The sequence below is a fragment of the Aptenodytes patagonicus genome, chromosome 4 (assembly GCF_965638725.1).
Source record: "Aptenodytes patagonicus chromosome 4, bAptPat1.pri.cur, whole genome shotgun sequence".
NCBI classification, from domain to species: Eukaryota; Metazoa; Chordata; class Aves; order Sphenisciformes; family Spheniscidae; genus Aptenodytes; species Aptenodytes patagonicus.
In genome coordinates, this window is record NC_134952.1 from 51968656 (window position 1) to 51987919 (window position 19264).

Consider the following 19264-nt stretch of genomic DNA (forward strand, 5'->3'; position numbering starts at 1 on the left):
CTCGCCGGGCCCCGCGCCCCCCCCTCGCGGCCGCGGCCGCGGCCGGGGGCGGGGCGGGGCGGGGCGCGCGGCGCCGGTGGGGGCGGGCGGGGCGGGGCGGCGCCGCCGCTGCGCGCTGTGTGCTGGAATGCGCGGCGCCTCCCGCCGCGCCGCCGCCGCCGCCAGCAGCGCCTCCCCGCCTCGCGCGCGCCCGGCCCCGCGCGCACCGCCCCGCGCCCCGCAGCAGCCGCGCGGCCGGGCGGCCCCGCGCCGCCGGTGAGTGCGGCGGGGCCCGGGCCCGGGCCCGGGGGAGGGGGGAGCCGGGCCGGGCCGGGCCGGGCGAGAGGCGCTGTCCAGGGCTGATCTGCGGCCGGCGGGCGGGCGGGGGCGGCCGGGCCCGGCGGGGCGGGCCGGGCCGCGCCGCGGGGGGATCAGCACCACGGCTAAGGAGCCGCGGCCGCCGCCTGCGCCGCGCCGGCCGCGGGGGCGCTCGCCGGGCCGCGCCGCCGCCGGAAGGCGATGCCGCCGCCGGGCGGGCCGGGCCGGGCCGGGCGCAGCCCCAGGCCGCGGGCCCGGGCGGAGGCCCGGGGCGCCGCTCGCCCTCCCGCCGCCGGGCACCGGGTGGGCGCGGCCGACGTGACCTTGCCGGTACCGAGCCGCTTTCCCCACCCCGCGCCTCCGCACCGGGGCCGCTGCGCTGCCCTGCCCGCCGCGGGGGGGAGGAGGAAGCCGAGCCCTCGCCTCGCCTCGCCTCCCGTCCCCGCGGGCCGGCGGCAGGGGGAGCGGCGGGGCGGCCGTGCCCGGCCAGGCCCCCCGGCGTCGGCGGCGGCGGGCGGGCGGGCGGGCCGGGGGCGGCGGCGGGCGGCGCGGGGAGGGCCGCTTTGTGTGGGCAGGCAGAAAATGGCCGCATGCCTGGCAGGGAGGGAGGGAGGGCGGCGGCGGGGGCACGGCCCGGCCCGGCTCCCCCTGCCGCCTCCCCCGCCTCCCGCGGCGGATGTGCGCCGGGCCGCGCCGGGCCGCGGGGGGGCGGCGGCCGGGCCGGGCCGCCCCCTTTTGTTGGCGGCCTTGGGCCCGGCGGGGTCCCCTGGGCGGCCGGCAGCCGGGCGGGGGCCCTCGGCGGGGCCCGGCGGCCTCAGCACCCACCCGCGGGCGCCTGCGCCGCCCCCGGTGTCTGACATGGCGGACCTCGCAGGAGCTGGCGTGTCCCGGCGGCCCCCGTGGGAGCGGGCAGCGCTGCGGCCCGGCCCGGCCCGGCGCGGGGGCAGTCGCCGGCCTGGAGCCCCGCCTGGGCTCAGCGAGACCGGGGGACCAGGGACGTGGGACCCTGCTGTCAGTGCCCCCCCGCCAGGGCTCCACACGGTGGGGTCCTGCACCACACGTAGGGCGGAACCAAACAGCCTTTTCGGGAGAGGAACGGGACCCCCCACCCGCCCCTCGAGGCCGAGCGTGGTCTGTGGTAGCAGGGGAGCGTCTCACCCCGGGTTCAGCCTTCCGCTATCCCAGTGCCTCAGTGAAGAGGTTTAATTTTATGGTGTTACCTGGAGGGCTGCTTGGACAGTACAAAGCAGAGGAGGCTTTTCCGGAACTCGGGTGCTTACAGGTGTTCTTTTTCTCTTCCAACAGAATCACTGCCATGGCAACTCAAGTGCTGGGACAGTCTGGTGGGAACAGCCTCTTTCCTGGCAGTGCTAATATCGGTATGGCATTGTCCAATGACATGTATGACTTACACGACCTTTCTAAAGCTGAGCTGGCAGCTCCTCAGCTTATTATGTTGGCAAATGTGGCCTTGACGGGAGAAGTCAATGGCAACTGCTGCGATTACCTGGTTGGAGAAGAGAGACAAATGGCAGAACTGACAACGGTGGGGGACAGCAACTTCTCAGACAGCGATGGAGAGGGTATGGAAGATAGCCAGGCTGCGGAGAGTGACCGCGAGGCATCTGAAAATGTGGAATTAAGCTCTCTTGAAGTTCCTAGTGTGGAAACCCAAGGTCCAGCTGCTTGCCCCCCTCCTAAGACTCCCAGCGTGGACAAAGATGTCTCATTGGAAGCACCGGGTACTCCAGAAAGCACAGAGGACAAGTGTAAGAGCTTGAAGAGCAAGCCGTTTCGTTGTAAGCCTTGCCAGTACGAGGCAGAGTCTGAAGAGGAGTTTGTGCATCATATCAGGGTTCACAGTGCTAAGAAATTCTTTGTGGAAGAAAATGCAGAAAAGCAGGCCCAGGTGAAGGAGTCTGATTCTTGCACTGCAGAAGAGGTGGATTTCTCTAAGGGCCCAATCCGTTGTGATCGCTGTGGCTATAACACTAACAGATATGATCACTATCTGGCTCACTTGAAGCACCACAACAAAGCAGGGGAAAATGAGAGAGTCTACAAGTGTACCATATGCACTTATACTACCGTCAGTGAATATCACTGGAAGAAACACCTAAGAAATCATTTTCCCAGGAAAGTGTATACCTGCTCACAATGCTCCTATTTTTCAGACAGGAAGAACAATTATATTCAACATATTCGAACTCACACAGGTAAGTCTTTCATCTTTTTTGATTTAGGCGTGGTAAGAGTCCTGAGAAACTGTGATGAATGGAGCAAGCTGAGAGTCTTCTATTTGCAAAGTTCGTTCCACTCCGATAAAGCTCTGTGCTCTCTCCTCTTGGTGCTACCAGGTTATAGCCTCATGGAAGTGTGGGTTTGGTTTGAGCTCCAGTCTGCAGTCCTAGAGGGCTGAGAAAATCTCTCAATGTCAGGGGCCCAAGAGGAGATGAAGAGCATCCTGTTTAGTAATTTTAAGCCAATTTTTCGAAGAGGGCATGACAAAGTGTGCCTGTGATGATGCTCAGGGCCTACAACACGAAAGCCTGATGGACTGTAAAAACAAAACAAGCAGGTTGACAAAAGGTGCCTAAATCACATAAGTAGGTTTGAAAATGGTACCTTCAGACTGAGCTGAAACTTGACTAACCTGTAATTACAAAGAAGGAGCTGATACACACATGCAAAGGAGCCCTCCAGCACCTACAAAGTCAGAATGAGAGTTGAGTAGTGTTCCCAGTGAATGAATTCCTCTTAATGTACAGGGGCCTCGTTTTTTCTAAGGTCTGCATCACTGCAGTAGCCAGAAGTAGACACATACTTCTGTTGGCCTATAGGAAGCCCCCGAGGGAGCCTTTGGCCTGATGTCCTGTCTTCTCCTTAGCATCGGTTTGTAATCTCAAGGAAAAGCGTGAGGCCCCTTTCTACTCTGGTTTATACCGAGTGGAATCAAAGGACCTTCAGTGTTGCTGCCGTCCTGTGAGCTGGGACCATAGGTGATTTAGGAAACACCTTGCTTTTGATACAAAAGAGCCTCGCCAGCCTCTTACATGAGGAGTCCTGAAGCGTAGCCGAACTTGCGACTCCTTTCTAGGAGGGGACGTCGTAGCCGCCTCACCTCTTTGGGCAGTGAGGTACAGTTGCTTTGCCTCCTGATCCCTTTTGTGGAAGCAGGAGGGCAGTTAAAACCTTTCTTGCAGCTTCTCAGCAGTTTTTATTTCCACCTTGTCAAGGCTTTCTGAGGAGTCGGCAGACTCGCTAACCATCTTCTGGCATGCTGACCTGACTCGGTTCCCCTTTATTGTAGGCTGTGCTGGCTGAGCAAAACTGGGGAATTTCTCCTTTGAAGTTATGTTTTGTCACAGCAGTGACATGAATGGTTTGGAGGCTTCAGTTCAGTTGTCTGCAGCTGTCTGGAAGGGGAGGGCTGGACTCGGGCGGCCTCGGGGCTGGGCTTGAGCTCAAGTGTGCAGAAGTTTGTGTTCGTCAGCATGCTTTAGTATCTGCTTGGACGGGGTTTGGAGGGTCTGCTGGGAGTTTTAGTACCTTCAGACATGCTCTTTTCTTAACAATAGCCACGTGCTGTTGTTTAGAGAATACCATCAGTTTAAAAATCAGTCCTGTCTAAATATTTTTTTCCTAAGCAAGTAAACAAAGATTATTGTGAGAGGTGTTAGGAAAATGGTGTGGTTTATCCTCCAGTTTGTTTTCTTTGTGTGTATTGTGGGAGATAACAAGAAAGAGACCAGGTAAAAATGTCAAAATAGTAGGAGAAAACTAAATAAATCATCCGGGGAACTCGTGGCCAAATGTGAGCCCATGCTGTGGTGCCTGTCTGTTTTACATTTGTCTCGACTTTAAATTCATCCCTGCTTGTGTTTGTACATGACATTAGGTCCCCCCTCTGATCTCTGAAAGCTCTTGTTGAGTTTTACAGGAACTAACCATGAAAGCATGTTTGCTGAGGAAGCACTCTGTTATCACTGCATTTGACCAATTTACCAGTGAACTGTATTAAAGTAAAAAAAAAAAATCAAGCGTGTTAAGCTATGTAGGATATTGTCCAGTTCCTCTTTTCTCCTTTAAAAATAGTGGTGCAATCAAGATTTCTAGTTCTTTGGTTTGCCACATCTTTTCATTATTTTAACTAAGCTGAAATGAGTGATTATGATTATGATTTCAGCATTTTTTAGTCCACCCTGGTAGTTGTTTCTTTGCTAGCTCTTACCTAAAAGTTAAGATCTTTCGGCCAGTTCTCACTTGATAAAAATCTTACAGATATGTTAGTAGACTCATTTAGAAATGCAGTTTGTTTCCAGTAACATTGATTTTGTGGGGGAGAGCGTTAAAGATAAAGGAAGAGTGTTAGGAGAATGAATAAACTACTGGCAGGTATATTTATACACCAGGCTAAAAGTTTCTACTGGTATTAATGTGTAATCAGTTGCCTTAAAAAACATGAACAAAACCACAACGCACAAAACCCCCCCAAACAAACAAGCAACCCCCCCAAAAAAATCAGAAAAAACACCCACAGATATTTTATAGTCAAAAGTATTTGCTGACTGTTAACATAACAGTACTGAATTTAATAAAAACTGTCTGAATAATACTAAAATATCTTTGGATTATAGTTTTCATTTAGAACTTAAGAAGAATATTTGTTGCAAAAAAGATGAGAGGGATACATACATACTACATTTTCTTCCTGTTTTATGGGTTCAGAATATTAAGAAGGAAGTTGGAATTGTTTGTTACTTTAGTTTCCTGATTGCTAATAGGTTAAATAATGTTGGATAGATACTTTTTTCTCTCTCCTATTTTTTGTACTTCACCTGCTTTTTTCTGTGTGGGAAAATGCCTCCTTGCAGATAATTGGATTCTGCTGTGTTTGAGCCATCCAGTTTTCTGAAACACTGACCCTGTGCAGTGTGCAGTTTCACAGGATCAAATGCTCTGCTGCTGCTGCTGCTGGAGAAAGGCAGTCTCAGTTTTCCCCCCATATCCTGGGACTGATTGATTCAGCTCACTAAAATGGCAGTAAAATACTCCTTTCCTCTTCCCCAGGTTGGTTTTCTGCTGCTTAGTGAAATGAATCGACTTGCTAAGGACACATACAAATGCCAGAGCACATGGCCAGGAGCAGGGAAGGGGACTGCGTGTTAGTACCTTGTGTGGTGGGAGAAATACCTATCCTCCGCATGTTTGGGGACTACGGGAAGGCCGGCAGAGGTTATCTGCTTGCCTGTCGCTTGCATCCGTGTTGGAAAGCAGGTGTCCGTGAACCCGCCCTGTACTGGAAGATGCCTTGCAGCTTGTGACAGTGCTTGTGTGGCAGGCTGCTGACAAATATGGGGGACCTTGGGCAGAGGAGTGGTTTAAGGACCCTGCAGGTGGTGATAAGCATGTCAGCTGGGAGAGCTACATCTGGAAGAGCCTGTCTGCTGCCCAGGAGGGGGTGGCTGGAGATGTTCAGGGCCGTCCCTTCCTTTGCTGATGGGGCAGAAAGGACTCTGTGTCAGGGACAGATCTACCTGGACTTGTTTGTGCTCATTAGACGTGTTAGACCAAGTTTTGACTTGATTTATCCCATCAACTACCCACACTGCTGATCCTGGAACTGTACTACGTGCAAGACAGTGCAGCATTGTTCTCAATTTTTTTCCATTTTACTTGTTAGAAGCAATTTCTAGAAAACTTAATTGAAAATCATCTGCAGGGCTATATAAATAAGACATCTACTTCAGGCAGTCCCAGTGTTCAGTGCCTAGCTTTGGGCTGTCATTTTTCTTAAATTTTGGTTGTCATAGGGGATCTTTCTTGCTTGCCACTGCGTTGGAAGTTTGATGGAAGCAGTTTCGTTTCAAGAAGACAGAACTTCTAATAGCATTACAAGAAAAGCTTTATAAAGAGATGATCTTAAACCTGTTCACTGATGTTGGTCTGCCTGTTCATTTGCATAGAGTTAAGTGCCTGCTTAAGCTTTTTCTAGGTCGGGCCTTGTTCTTTAAGTGTCTTGTGGAGAGGTTTTTTGGTGGCTTGTTTGCATATAATGAGCCTGTAAAATTACAATAAAAATCCTTTGGGGAATAGCATTTTATAAAACAGCTCTTACAGTGTAGTCAGGCATTTAATTCTCAAGTGGCAATAACACATTTTAAATTAGTTGCATTCATCATACTTTAAATCTAGTACGTTTTGTTGCTGTCCCCTATATAAAATACCTGAAATAAAGCCTTTTCCACATTTCTAACGTTGCAGGTAACTTTAAAGATATGAAATGTCAGGTAATGGGAAGAAGACATGACTGAATATTCCAGGACCTTTGGTCACATATTTTCAGATTATAAGGAGTCATTTAAAAACACAACCATTTCTTTATAACAAAAGGCCTACCCCTCCCTTGTGCATGACTTAATCTTATTGTGTGTATTGCACCAATCTCCTACCTTGTTTTAACTGGAAAGGGAGGGGGGGTATGGTTGTTAGGGTGAATTTACCTTTAAACTGCTGATCTAATCAAGAACGATAGTCTAAATGTTTGATGGGAGGAAGAAATGTGGGATTAGTCTGCATTACAAAGACCGCTTCTACTGCTATTTTGTCAAAGGCCTGCAGTGGAGCCTCACATCACATACTGGCAGATGAAGGTCTTTGCTGCTGCAGATAGAGCTATGCCTCTGGAAGTGAACAAATAGCCTGTATGCAGGGCTTTTGCTGACGTCCAGGTCTCAGTGATTTGGAGAGCACGTTGGTTGTGTGCTTCAACTGATGTAGCAAAATGCTGTAGTGTAATTCTGACCATGACTTGAAAAAATATTAAAACCGAGTAATACATATTACTTTTCCCTTCCCAACGTCACTCCCCTCTTCTGTTGGGGTATCCACCCTAGACTAAAAAGTGTGTTTACAACTTGTAGTGGAGACAAGGCAGCCTAGATCTCTTTGCTGTGCTAGCAGTTTGGGGCAAACACCCCTGGTACTTATCTGGACCTGCCTAACAGATGTTAATTCTAAAACTGTCTGCCTTTATTCGGGGCTTGTCTTCACTTGAAGAGGATTTTCAAGTATCATTGTACTGATAGTTACACAAGCTAACTGTCCCTTGTGGAGACCTAATTTATGACAGGTTAGTTTCCATTAGTTCTCCAGAAACAATAACTCTGCAGGCAGAGGGATTTGAGTCTTCAAAATAAATGTTGCTGCTACACTTGAGCTTTTGCTAGCAGCATAGTTTCACTGAGCAGGGCATCATGCTTTTCCACGCTCCAAGCTAATTTCACTCTGCCAGTAAAACTTTGGAAGTAGAGACCCAGTCTCTATCTGCGCTGGTGTTCTGGCAAATGCAGTCCGCGCTGAATGGATGGTTGCTCCCCATCTTAATCGAATTTAAACATGGAGGTTTCAGGTAAGGTGTTATGTGAAGCAAGAACATATCTGGTTTCTTACAGGGTCTGTATCTTTTGTACATCTTCTGAGCGCTGGGAGAAAATACTGTAGGAAAGTCAGCTGTGGTGGCTTAGGGCTTCCTAAAGGTGGTTGTTCTCATCACCTTTTGTCTGAGGTTACCGTCTGACACCAGATGGACATGAGGATGTGCCTCTCTCATATTCTGCCCCTTCACTAGCCTCATTCATAAGGCATGACACGTTGCACTGGTCCAGCTCAGGTACATGCTTCTCACTGTGGGCCTTTGCTGAGAGGTAATGTGCCCTCAAATACAACTTGGGGATCTGTGACAGCCTCACGTGTATGGCTCGGTAACCAAGTCTGGGAATCAGCTGTGTTTCAGTAACTAATTTGCTGTTTGTTTTTGCAGGAGAGCGACCCTATCAATGTGCTATGTGTCCTTATTCCAGCTCTCAGAAGACCCATTTAACCAGGCACATGCGCACCCACTCAGGTTGGTAAGGGGCGGCAGCAGCGTGACTCGGGAAAAGGGGTTGGTTCACAGAACCACAGCATGGTTGAAGTTGAAAGGGACCTCTGGAGGTCATCTGGTTCAGCCCCCCTGGTCAAGCAGGGCCACCTAGAGCAGGCTGCCAGTTCTGTGTGAGATGTCATCCAGTACGGCCTGAGCTTTAGCTCTGGTTTTAACAGGGAAGGTTATCTTTACCTGCTAAGGAAATGCTAAGTGTCATTAATAAAAGTGATAACAGGGGAATATATCTTTTTCTTTCCCTTTTACTTTCCAAGGTGTATTCTGAGGTTCATAGGGCTGCTCTAGTAGTCCTAGTAATCTAGTAGCAAATACAACATGGTGATGATATAGGAGCAGATTCTTGCCTTCTGCCTGCTGCCGTAACTCAGTTCAAATCAATGAAGCTGGGAAAATTTTGAGCAGCTGAGAGTCTCCTCTGTGATGTCTGCGATTTCATCTCATCCAGGGGTTCTGAGGGAACCCTTAGCTTTTGCTTAGTACTACAGAAAGATGTAAAATAGTGTCTGCTTATGGCAAGGAGACACAGAGGAGAAAAAAGCGAGCTCAGAGGGTGTTCACAAGTAACTCAGTCTTGTGGCCCTAAAAGCCAAATTAGCGATTTTCATTAGCCTTTATTTCCCATTACTGGTCATAAGCTGTGGTGTTACAAACATCTGCTCTCACTCTCTTGCGAATCTCCTTTTGAATTAATTAATAGCATTTTTGTGAGTTGTAACAGCGTAGCCATGCTAGACACAACCACAGTTGTCCTTTGCCACCCTCCTGGGGGAGCTCAGGTAGATCTCAGCCTGTGCTTTTGGCTTGCTAATATCTGAATTGACCAGACCTAGGTGAATTCCTAATCCTAGCAAACAGTAGTGAAAGTCTCCTGAACAGTAATTGTTTCAATTTCAGTAGATGAGGCTTTTAATTGAAACCAGAAGGCAGGCAATTTTAACTGTTGTGGATGGGCGGTTTGGACCCATTAAAAATAGCCAGCTTTAAAATGACATGCCAGTATTTTGGTTTGAGAATTTTGTGAATGAAGTATTCTGCTTCCAGAAACAAAAATCATTTTTGGTTGAACCTCTGGGCTAAATGCAAATTTGCAAATGGTTTGGTCAATACTGAGCCTGGAAACTATTAGATGAACATCTTATTCTCCCCTTGTCTGTGCAAAGAAGTCTCAAATCCGAAGGAGATGAGGAGTGGGATCTGCCCTTGGCCCTTGACTCAAAGGTCTGGGAGAGAGGGCGTGAGCTGTGCTGACAGAAGTGGGAGTGCACATGGGACTCTTGCTATCAGGGGTGTTTTATTAATAGCTCTCATAACTTCTATTGCATGTCTTGCCACATTGCCCAGGCAGCTGAACCTTTTCTATGGCAATTTCTGGACTCCTGCAGTTCACAGGCTGGCCTTTTAAGGCAAACTGGTGCTGGAGCTGTCTTCAAATGTCAGACAGTGAACGACAGTGGTTTAGAGGCTACTTCACAGCTGTATTCTTAGCCATCTTGGTACATGTCCTTTCCACCTGTGCAACAAAACCCCTGGATTTAGTAGAGGTGACGGACACAAACTCTTCACATAAAACCTTTGAGTTACCCTGTTGCAGCCACCTCTGAGCACTCTGTGCAGTTAGAAAAGCTTGTTCAAGTGCATGTAAAAGAGAGGCTGTTCTTGTCCTCACTCTGTGTAACATGGAACTGTTCGTTGAAGTGTAGGCGATAAAGGTCCATGCTTGCGAGAAGGACGAGCAGTGAAGCACATCAAGCTTAAACTTGTGGAAAAAGTCACCAGGAAGTGAGGGGAGAAAGGAAGGAAGGAAAGAAGACAGGCTGAAGATGATAGGGAATCAAAGTAACCCTTCTTGAAATAATAAAGAGATGCTGCAGGCAGACGTGAAATGATCTAGACTCTTAAACAAGTGTCCCCATCCTTCCTGCCAGGGAGGCAGCACAGCCTTTTATAGAGTTTGTGAGGGCGTTGCAGATCAGCCATGTGGCTAACACAAACAGACACCACAGTCACAGTGACTTCATCTTCGCTGCAGGCTGCTCTGGTCTCCTGAGTTGTGCTGCAGTGGAGCAGGATGAGTATGGGCAGTGTCGGGGCAGCGGGTTGCAGGGGTGGGAGAAGTACTATTGTACCATGAGCAGAAGGGGCTGGAGTGGATTTTCAACGTACTTAGGAAGTGGCATGCATTAGTTCTGCAGGTCAGTTTTGAAATGCTGGTTCAGAGCTCAGGAGCATCCCAAATTCCTCAGCTGAATTTGCACAGATGTTCTCAAAGTATTTCTGGACTTGAGTTGTTGCGCTAGAAGTGTTTTTCCTATTTGCTTTGATGTGTAAATGGCTGCTGCAGCGGCATGCACTAAGCAGAACATTTCAGGAACACTTCTGCAAGAGTCATTGCAAAACTGTAAATCTAGATTTCAGTAGTAACATGATGGCTTTGGTCTGCATATGGTTGGCTTGCCAAGAGTAACCTGCAGCCAGTACATCACGTGTTTTGAGACACCATAACAGTGAACTGAATTATCAGCGGTAAAGATCATCTGAGCAGTGTGTCCCTTTCACGTGCTTTGGGTTTTGCTAGCTTCTTTTCCCTCGTTTCCTTTTCAATGCAAACATGAAGTATGCTAAATCTGTGTAAAGTTGGACTTTTTTGAAACGTTTGTGTGAAACTGCTATTCATCAAATGTTACATTTCCATTTTTCTACAATGCATTCAATGGACCAGTTGGGTATGGATTCCATTTGCTAATATTACTGTAGAGAGATCTCTGCCGGTATGTATGCATAGCCAGAACCTGTGACGTTGTTACTGCTTGTTTGGTTTTGGATCCCCTTCCTCCCAACCCTTGCCCCTTCTCTCTTTTTTGTATTTTGTTCTTGGTGTCTTGTGAATGTGTTTGTGACTTGTGGATTTCTTATGTTGACTTTACTTAATTTTAAAGGCGCATGGATAATTTTTTTTTCTTTTTGAGTTTCATATATCTGTATCTGTATTAGTGGGAAGTGATTTTCCCCCCCACCCCCCATACTTAATAATCACCATCATTCCCTTCCGCCCTTCCTTCCTTAGGTGAGAAGCCATTCAAATGTGATCAGTGCAGCTATGTGGCCTCAAACCAGCATGAAGTAACTCGTCACGCAAGGCAGGTTCACAATGGGCCGAAGCCTCTGACTTGCCCACACTGTGACTACAAAACAGCTGACCGCAGCAATTTCAAAAAGCACGTTGAGCTCCACGTCAATCCGCGCCAGTTTCTCTGTCCTGTTTGTGATTACGCAGCATCTAAAAAATGTAACCTGCAGTATCACATCAAATCCAGGCATCCCGATTGTTCTGACATCACCATGGATGTTTCAAAGGTGAAGCTACGGACTAAAAAGAGCGAAGCTGACTTTTCTGAGAGCATTAATGACAAAGCGGAGAAGGAACAAACGAAAGGGGATTCAGCTGCAAAGAAAACTGAGAAAATTGTGAAAGTAGAGAAGAAAGATAATTTGGCAAAGGAAAAGAAGCCGACGAGCAATGTTTCTGCAGGCCAGGTGACAACCAGAAGTCGGAAATCGGCTTCAGAAAACAAGGAGGTGGATATTAAAACTGAGAAAAATACTGAGAAAACATGTAAAACAAAGAAGATCAAAAGAAAGGCAGAGGCTGAAGTAACTTCCTCAAAGCAAGAGCCTGCAAATGATACCTCAGCAGTAACAAAAAAGAAAAAGAAAGTGGAAACTAAATCCAGAGACTGCCAGGAAGCTCAAAAAAGTGATGTTGTACCAGAGGAGGAGGCTAAAAAGCAAAATTCTTGCCTCAAGAAAAACAGAAAAAAGAAAGCTCTGAAAAACAAGCACAGTAAGAAAAGCAGTAAACTCGACCAGGAGAAGATCGAGGACGAGGAGATGCCAGACGAGTGTCCTATCACAGAAGAGGATGGATGCGTGAAGCCTGACACTGGGGACAGCGACCAGAAGGAGCAAGATCCCACTGACATAGCGGCATTAAACAACGATGGTGGCTATGCTCTCAAGGGGGAGAGCACCGATCCCAAAGGAAGCTGCATACAAGACCCAGGGCAGCTTTGTCTGCCAGCTCAGGATGCAAACACAGAAGCTGAGGTGGAGGACCAAGAAATGCCTGCTGCAGCAGAGGAGAGCGAGGACACTCTTGGTGAAAAAGAGGAGGAGAGAAAGGAGGACAAAGGGCAAGACACTTGCCCTGAGGAATCTTCCCATGCAGTGTCTTCTGAAAAAAGCTTCGATGTGCCCATGGATGTGGTACCAGATCTGGTGCCTGAGAAGGAGCCAGAGGAAATGTGCGTGGCAGAAACTGTGAGTAACTCAGACCCGATGGACCTGACTAAGACGCGCCTGCCAGCGACAGAGCCAACAGGAGATGCCGTGCCGGCACCTGCGCCTCCGCAAAGCCCTAAAGTTGCTCTGGCCTTATCATCTCCGGGTAACACAGCAGTGAATGAATCTCAGGAAATGGATGAGGATGAGGGCATCCACAGCCACGAAGGCAGCGACATAAGTGACAACATATCAGAAGGAAGCGATGACTCGGGGTTAAATGGTGCTCGCTCTGTACAAGAGGAAACAAGTCCAAAGACGTCACAAGGAGCTGCAGACACCACAGTGGCCAGGGAGAACTATGTGTGCATTTTCTGTGACCGCTCATTTAAAAAGGAAGGTGAATACAGCAAGCACCTCAATCGCCACTTAGTCAATGTGTATTATCTTGAGAAGGCAACAAAAGGGCAGGAGTAGAAATAGCTGTGGTTTGGGGGAATCGTCTTTTGTAAGATCTTATACAGCTTATGTACAGATATTGTAGATTTATTTTTTTTTTAAGCACGGTTTGCTTTAGTGTCTGCATTGGTTTGTTTTTTTTTTTTTAAGTTGGAAATATTTTTTGACAACTTTTTGTGTAATGGTAAACTCCAAACTATTGGATCTCTTCATTAGAGAAGGCAGGTAGGGTGTATGAGGCTGTGTCTGTAAGCTTCTAGTCTATTAGCTTATGCAATTCTTTTATAAATTGAGTTTTAGGATCAAGACTGTAGCTAACAGTACGCAAGTTGGATGTTCATAGAGCCATTGGCATTAGTTGCTTTTTGTTCTAGCAGCCAACTCCTTCTCTCTCTCCCCTCTTCCCCTTTTTTTTTTAGTTCTTCTCAATGTGTCTTGATGTTCAAAGTGTTAAACTACTTGATGGTTTTTCTACCAGGAAGATAGCTTCTATTGCATAAAAGAGCACTTTGTAAAAGAAATCAAAGTTGGCTAGTGATGAACATAACTGTTTTAAGATAATTATAATTGTGAACATACATTTCAGATCCCCTAAGCGTGAATGGTGAGCCAAAATTTGGGAGTAGTCCTTCCAACTTTTGATTGGAGAACCTCTGTCTTGATTAATATCTTAATGACTGTGATATGTAATTGGCTTTGTTGTGGGGGAGCAAGTTTGTTATTTTTAATTTCTGCCTTTTTTTTTTTATTGTGCTTTAAGGGCTTAAAATATTGCACATTGTTTTTGATTTTTACCTATGCAGTTTAATCCTTTAGGAATAGCGCTTGTGCAGTACATGTACACTTTATATATGCATGTTTGGTTTTGTTTGTGTAAGGGTTTTTTTTTTTTATTTGGAAACGTTCAGATTCGTTGCTTACCATGGAACAGTTTTCTGTGACAGTTTTCTGTGATGCTCTTTACTGCGGATTTTCCTTGTTTTCCTGGGGTATTATTAGTTGTGCATGAAGTCGCTGAAATTATGAAGTGCTTAGCAATATATTTTTGACTGGCTTTAAAATTGTATAGTTCTTGAGCAAAAGGATATCAATGCAATTTCAAAACACTATTTTATAGGATTTGTTTTACCATGGAAATGCCACTTCTGATATTTTGAATACACATACAGAGTAATAAATTCTAATTTATCATTTGGGATCACCAGACAGGAAAATACTCACTCTCAATGGAAATGGTCTGCAGATTCTGCAAGTCCAGATGATTATTATTTTTTTTTCCTCCTCTTTTCATTTCTGTGGTAGACAGCAGTCAAACTTCATGAGCTTAAAAAAAGTAAAATAGTAGCACTGATATAAGTGTGGTTCATCAAAATTAACATCTCACATGCCAAAAATACAAATAAAGATAAATCAACTGGTAAGCAACAAACCTGGCATTAAAAACTGTAAGAATTCCTGCTCCTTATTCATTCAAGCTGCATTTAATAAAATCATCCTGCTTCCATGCAGAGAGAAACACATAAGTGATCAGATTGTCATCTCAGGTTTACATGCAAGAAATGTCATACCAGGAGTTTTTAATTCTAAACAGATTTAATTTCTGGCACACAAGAGAGATTGCGTGCTTACTGCTTGTAGCCAACCAGTGGCAAAACGTAAACAAAATCCAAACCAGCAGGGAAAAAGCAAAACCCTCCAGTCCCATCTGTGCACTCTTCTGACTGTCCTTAGCCGCCTTTCCAGTGGGAGCAGCTGGGGGCAGCTTCTCTGGTTGTCAACTCCGAAGAAGCAAATTCGGAGGCAGGTGTTATTTGGAGAGTGAAGTTGAGGAGTTCAGACAGTATTTGTCAGAGCACTTTAGGGCAAATACTTTCAATGTATGCTCTGGAATAAACCCTGTTCTTCTCTGCATGTCCCCACAGCATCTTCCCCTCCAAACCAACCCACTGCCTTGAATGAATAGAGAGCAACAATGCTACATTGCTTCTGCTTTTGGGAGAGATTGGTAACAGGAGGCCAAAGATTTGAGAGGGAAGGCATCCCTCGTGGCAGAAATAAATTGTATAATGTATAGTGAGTTTTTGTTTGCATAGATAGTGTTCAATCCTTACCTTGGCTGCGACAATCATTGTCAACTGAAGATCAAGTTGCAACTATATTTATGTTAAACATTAAGAAAATAAACATTGTTGAATTGTTTTCCTAAACAACCAGTTGTAATAGTCTTAGATGTATTTTTTTTTCTTCGTAATAGTGTTTCCTTTATATATAAATGTTGCCACCATTTGTGAGCGATGTGAGCAGATGCTGGGAATTCCAGTACTGTGTAGAGGTTTTATAGCTCCCTTCATATCCTTGCGAAGAGCCTTTGCCATCTTGTGAGAGCCTTCAAGGACTTTAACTATGTTCAAATAAACTTGTGGACTGGCCTGATAATTTTTCTGGTTTGTTTTTAAATGAAAATAATGGTGTTGACTGACTTTAAATCTCTCTCTCTGAGATAAAAACAAAGATGTGGTTCTCTGAGATACTCTGCTGCACATTTCTGTGAAGTGGTCAAGGTTTCAATGCTTCAATGCTTGATCTGACAAGAACTCTTGAAGATGACAGTCGGCTCCTGTTCGGCAGTATTTCTTACCACAAGATTAGAAACTGAAAATAAATTATTAACATATTAAGAAGAAGAAAAGTTGATTCTTTCTATCTGAGACCCATCAACAATGTCCTGAAATACCTAACGTTGGTGCAGAACTGTGCTGGAATTCTCTGCTTGGTTAAGACCAAGGTTTGGGAGTATGTTACGGTAAAGCAGCAAGGATGTAATGCATTATGTGTAACTAAAATGTTAGACATTGCTAATATTGAGTATTTGAGGGGGGGGGTGCAGATCAGGTAACCCACCATACATGGTGGTCTTACATTGCTGTATCTCCCTTTAAACAATGCCTTTTTTTTTTGGTCTTTTTCAATATTCTTAAATTATTTTGTGTTGGTTTTGCCAATGCTAGCATTTTTGTGTTTTCTTGGCAATAATACCTGTACGAGTTCAACCTCCAATACGCGGTTGGGAGGATTAGCACACCGATACCGCTACACTGCCAGCCCTCGGTTGAGCAACATGCTGTTTTGGGCTTTTGCTGTATGAATCTGTACACTCAAAGTAACTGCCCTGAGAAATGATCTGCAAGTGGGTAGCTATTTCTGGATTTTGATGATCTAGGCTGGAACTTTAGTTGTTTAAAGAAGAAGAATGTTTAACAACTGACAGGCCAGTTAAGATACAGTAATGTCATTGATTTCAACAGATTTAATTGGTTTCAACAGATTTAATGTAGCTGAAAGGTATTAAATCAAACTCAAGAGTTTTCTTGAATGTCAGTTGTGTAGATATGTGGCATGCATACAATATTAACAGAATCCAAATAGCTAATGGAATTGTTTTATGTGTACATATATTTTCCCCCTCTAAAATTACATTAGCTAACAAACTTTTGTAAGCTGGCATGAAAACATGTTTATGATGTTTAGTTGCACCATGTTTGATGCTTTTACAGTGCAATACTTGTATTCTCTGAATTAAACCAAAGGTAATTTTTTTCATGCTCTCTCTACTGTAGTGCATGACAGTCTTTTCTACGTTTGTAATAGATGTAAAACAAGCCAGATCATACATCCTGTTTTTAGCTAAAACATGTATAAGTCTTTTGTCCAAAATGTAGTATAAAGTTAAACTAAATTGCATTATATTAACCCTTACAAGTGTATTTTCCTAAGCATAGTTATGATTAAATAAACTTTATTAAGGAACTTGCAGCTTCTATCTCCCACTTATTAATGGCTATGAAAGCCGTTTGTAACTAAAGGCAGGAGCAGTGCAAGCATCGTTGACGGAGCTCTTCAAGACCTCGAGCCAGCACAGTCTGGGGGAGCCAGTACATAGATGCCATGTGTGTGCACATGCAGACTTGACTGCAGACAGGGACAACGGCTCCAGAAAGAGGTTCTTTTTCCATTTCAACATACTGTATTCATTTCCCTGCCCGTTTCAGTGAGGGCAGGGCACAAGGTGGCAGATGCATGCACACGGATGAGGTTCAAACTTAATGGTGGACTTGTTTGTGACTTGGCCGGACAGGCCCGATGGGCATGAAATGCATATTCCCTGCCATGTGAGAAGAAGTGCAACTTGAGGGAAGCTGCAGCTTTTAAATTTGAGTTTCAGAGGTAATGCAGGTGGCAATTCCTTCTGCGTTCCGAAAGGGTCTCTGGTGCTGCCTCATCTGGGGAATTAACAGTAGATTTATAAAAATGAGGTCACCCGTCATCCCTATGGCTACAATACTCCATATAGGTATTGAAAATGGCTTGAGAGCTGTGGAGCCCCGTATAGCCTGCAAGGGTGACTTTTCATCTCTCTGCCAGCCTGGCCCTTCTTGAAAACCTGAGCTGGATAAGCCCATGATGCTAACCTGCCTTCTAGGGCTTGGTCATTCTTGCCTCCTACTAATGCAGAACAATTCTTATTTGCCAAGGGACCAAGGCAAACAACATTTGATGAACTTGTGGGGATAGTTGTAGATGCACCTGCTGCAGCTTTGAACATTTTGGGATGCTCTAGAAGCATAAGAAATGAGCTTTTGTCTTCTCTGATTAAACATTTTCTCATAAACAATGCCCCCCCCAAAGTGGTCTTACTCTGTCAATGTGAATTTGGGTTTCTGAGCCATGCAGTTAGTAGTCAAGCAGTAAAAAGCAGGGTGCACCGCTACCACGGGACATAGCCTTGGAGGCCTGCAGGATGGCAGGGGTTGTCATCACCTGGGTAAGGGGCAGGTTTTGGTTTGCTCCCCTCAAAGTCATGTAGACAGCGTGTATGCAGCTTATGGTAAACCCGGTATAAGGACAGGGAACAGGAGTGGTACCTGAGCCTGCCCATGGGCTGCAAGGGAGATGCTCTGAGAGCATGGCATAGAGACGGCAGGGTCTGGGTACTTGTGTGCCTCTTTGCCTGTGCCGTGTGAGTTAATGATTTCAAACTGGATCAATAGAGGAGAGCCTGCCCTTTGTACTATCAGCTAGTGCTGCCCCCCACCCCCAGGAGGGTGTTCTGGGGACAAGCTAGCTGAAATGAGAGAACACAAGTAGGGTGGCAACCTGGGAAACCATTTTCCCTTAAACCTGCAGTCAGGTCATCCTTATCTTATGAAAGGCAGGTCCTGCTTGACTAACCTGATCTCCTTCTATGACAAGGTGACCCGCTTAGTGGATGAGGGAAAGGCTGTGGATGTTGTCTACCTAGACTTTAGTAAAGCCTTTGACACCATTTTCCACAGCATCCTCCTGGAGAAACTGGCTGCTCATGGCTTGGACGGGTGTACTCTCTGCTGGGTAAAAAACTGGCTGGATGGCCGGGCCCAAAGAGTTGTGGTGAATGGAGTTAAATCCAGCTGGCGGCCAGTCCCAAGTGGTGTTCCCCAGGGCTCAGTAGTGGGGCCAGTTCTGTTCAATATCTTTATCAATGATCTGGATGAGGGGATCGAGTGCACCCTCAGTAAGTTTGCAGACGACACCAAGTTGGGTGGGAGTGTTGATCTACTCGAGGGTAGGAAGGCTCTGCAGAGGGACCTGGACAGGCTGGACCGATGGGCCCAGGCCAACTGTATGAGGTTCAACAAGGCCAAGTGCCGGGTCCTGCACTTCGGCCACAACAACCCCATGCAGCGCTACAGGCTTGGGGAAGAGTGGCTGGAAAGCTGCCCAGCAGAAAAGGACCTCGGGGTGTTGGTCGACAGCCGGCTGAACATGAGCCGGCAGTGTGCCCAGGCGGCCAAGAAGGCCAATGGCATCCTGGCCTGTATCAGAAATCGTGTGGCCAGCAGGAGTAGGGAAGTGATCGTGCCCCTGGACTCGGCACTGGTGAGGCCGCACCTCGAATACTGTGTTCAGTTTTGGGCCCCTCACTACAAGAAGGACATTGAGGTGCTGGAGCGTGTCCAGAGAAGGACAGTGAAGCTGGTGAAGGGTCTGGAGAACAAGTCTTATGAGGAGCATCTGAGGGAACTGGGGTTGTTTAGCCTGGAGAAAAGGAGGCTGAGGGGAGACCTCATCGCTCTCTACAACTACCTGAAAGGAGGTTGTAGCAAGGTGGGTGTCGGTCTCTTCTCCCAAGTAACAAGCGATAGGACGAGAGGAAATGGCCTCCAGTTGCGCCAGGGGAGGTTTAGATTGGATATTAGGAAAAATTTCTTCACCGAAAGGGTTGTCAAGCATTGGAACAGGCTGCCC

The 19264-nt window shown here is 46.7% G+C and overlaps 1 protein-coding gene across 3 annotated transcripts; it reads left to right on the top strand.

Moving 5' to 3' along the window:
* The first annotated feature begins 225 nt into the window (after positions 1-225).
* REST (RE1 silencing transcription factor) lies at positions 226-16786 on the top strand. Of its 3 annotated transcripts, none has more exons than XM_076336730.1 (4): positions 226-255; positions 1603-2513; positions 8120-8203; positions 11307-16786. In XM_076336730.1, exons 2-4 carry the CDS (start codon positions 1613-1615, stop codon positions 12995-12997), a joined length of 2676 nt encoding a protein of 891 aa, XP_076192845.1. In that variant the 5' UTR covers positions 226-255; positions 1603-1612; the 3' UTR covers positions 12998-16786. The 3 variants fall into 3 exon arrangements, with proteins under 3 accessions (XP_076192845.1, XP_076192846.1, XP_076192844.1); XM_076336729.1 differs by lacking the exon at positions 226-255 and having other exon boundaries at positions 1465-2513; positions 11307-12920; positions 14902-16786; XM_076336731.1 differs by lacking the exon at positions 226-255 and having other exon boundaries at positions 1422-2513.
* The last annotated feature ends 2478 nt before the right edge of the window (positions 16787-19264 follow it).

Coding starts and splice junctions, on each gene's coding strand:
- REST (XM_076336731.1), top strand. CDS start 1,508: ATGGTGTTACCTGGAGGGCTGCTTGGACAGTACAAAGCAGAGGAGGCT. Junction 2,514..8,119: donor ACATATTCGAACTCACACAG/GTAAGTCTTTCA, acceptor TTGTTTTTGCAG/GAGAGCGACCCTATCAATGT. Junction 8,204..11,306: donor GCACATGCGCACCCACTCAG/GTTGGTAAGGGG, acceptor TTCCTTCCTTAG/GTGAGAAGCCATTCAAATGT.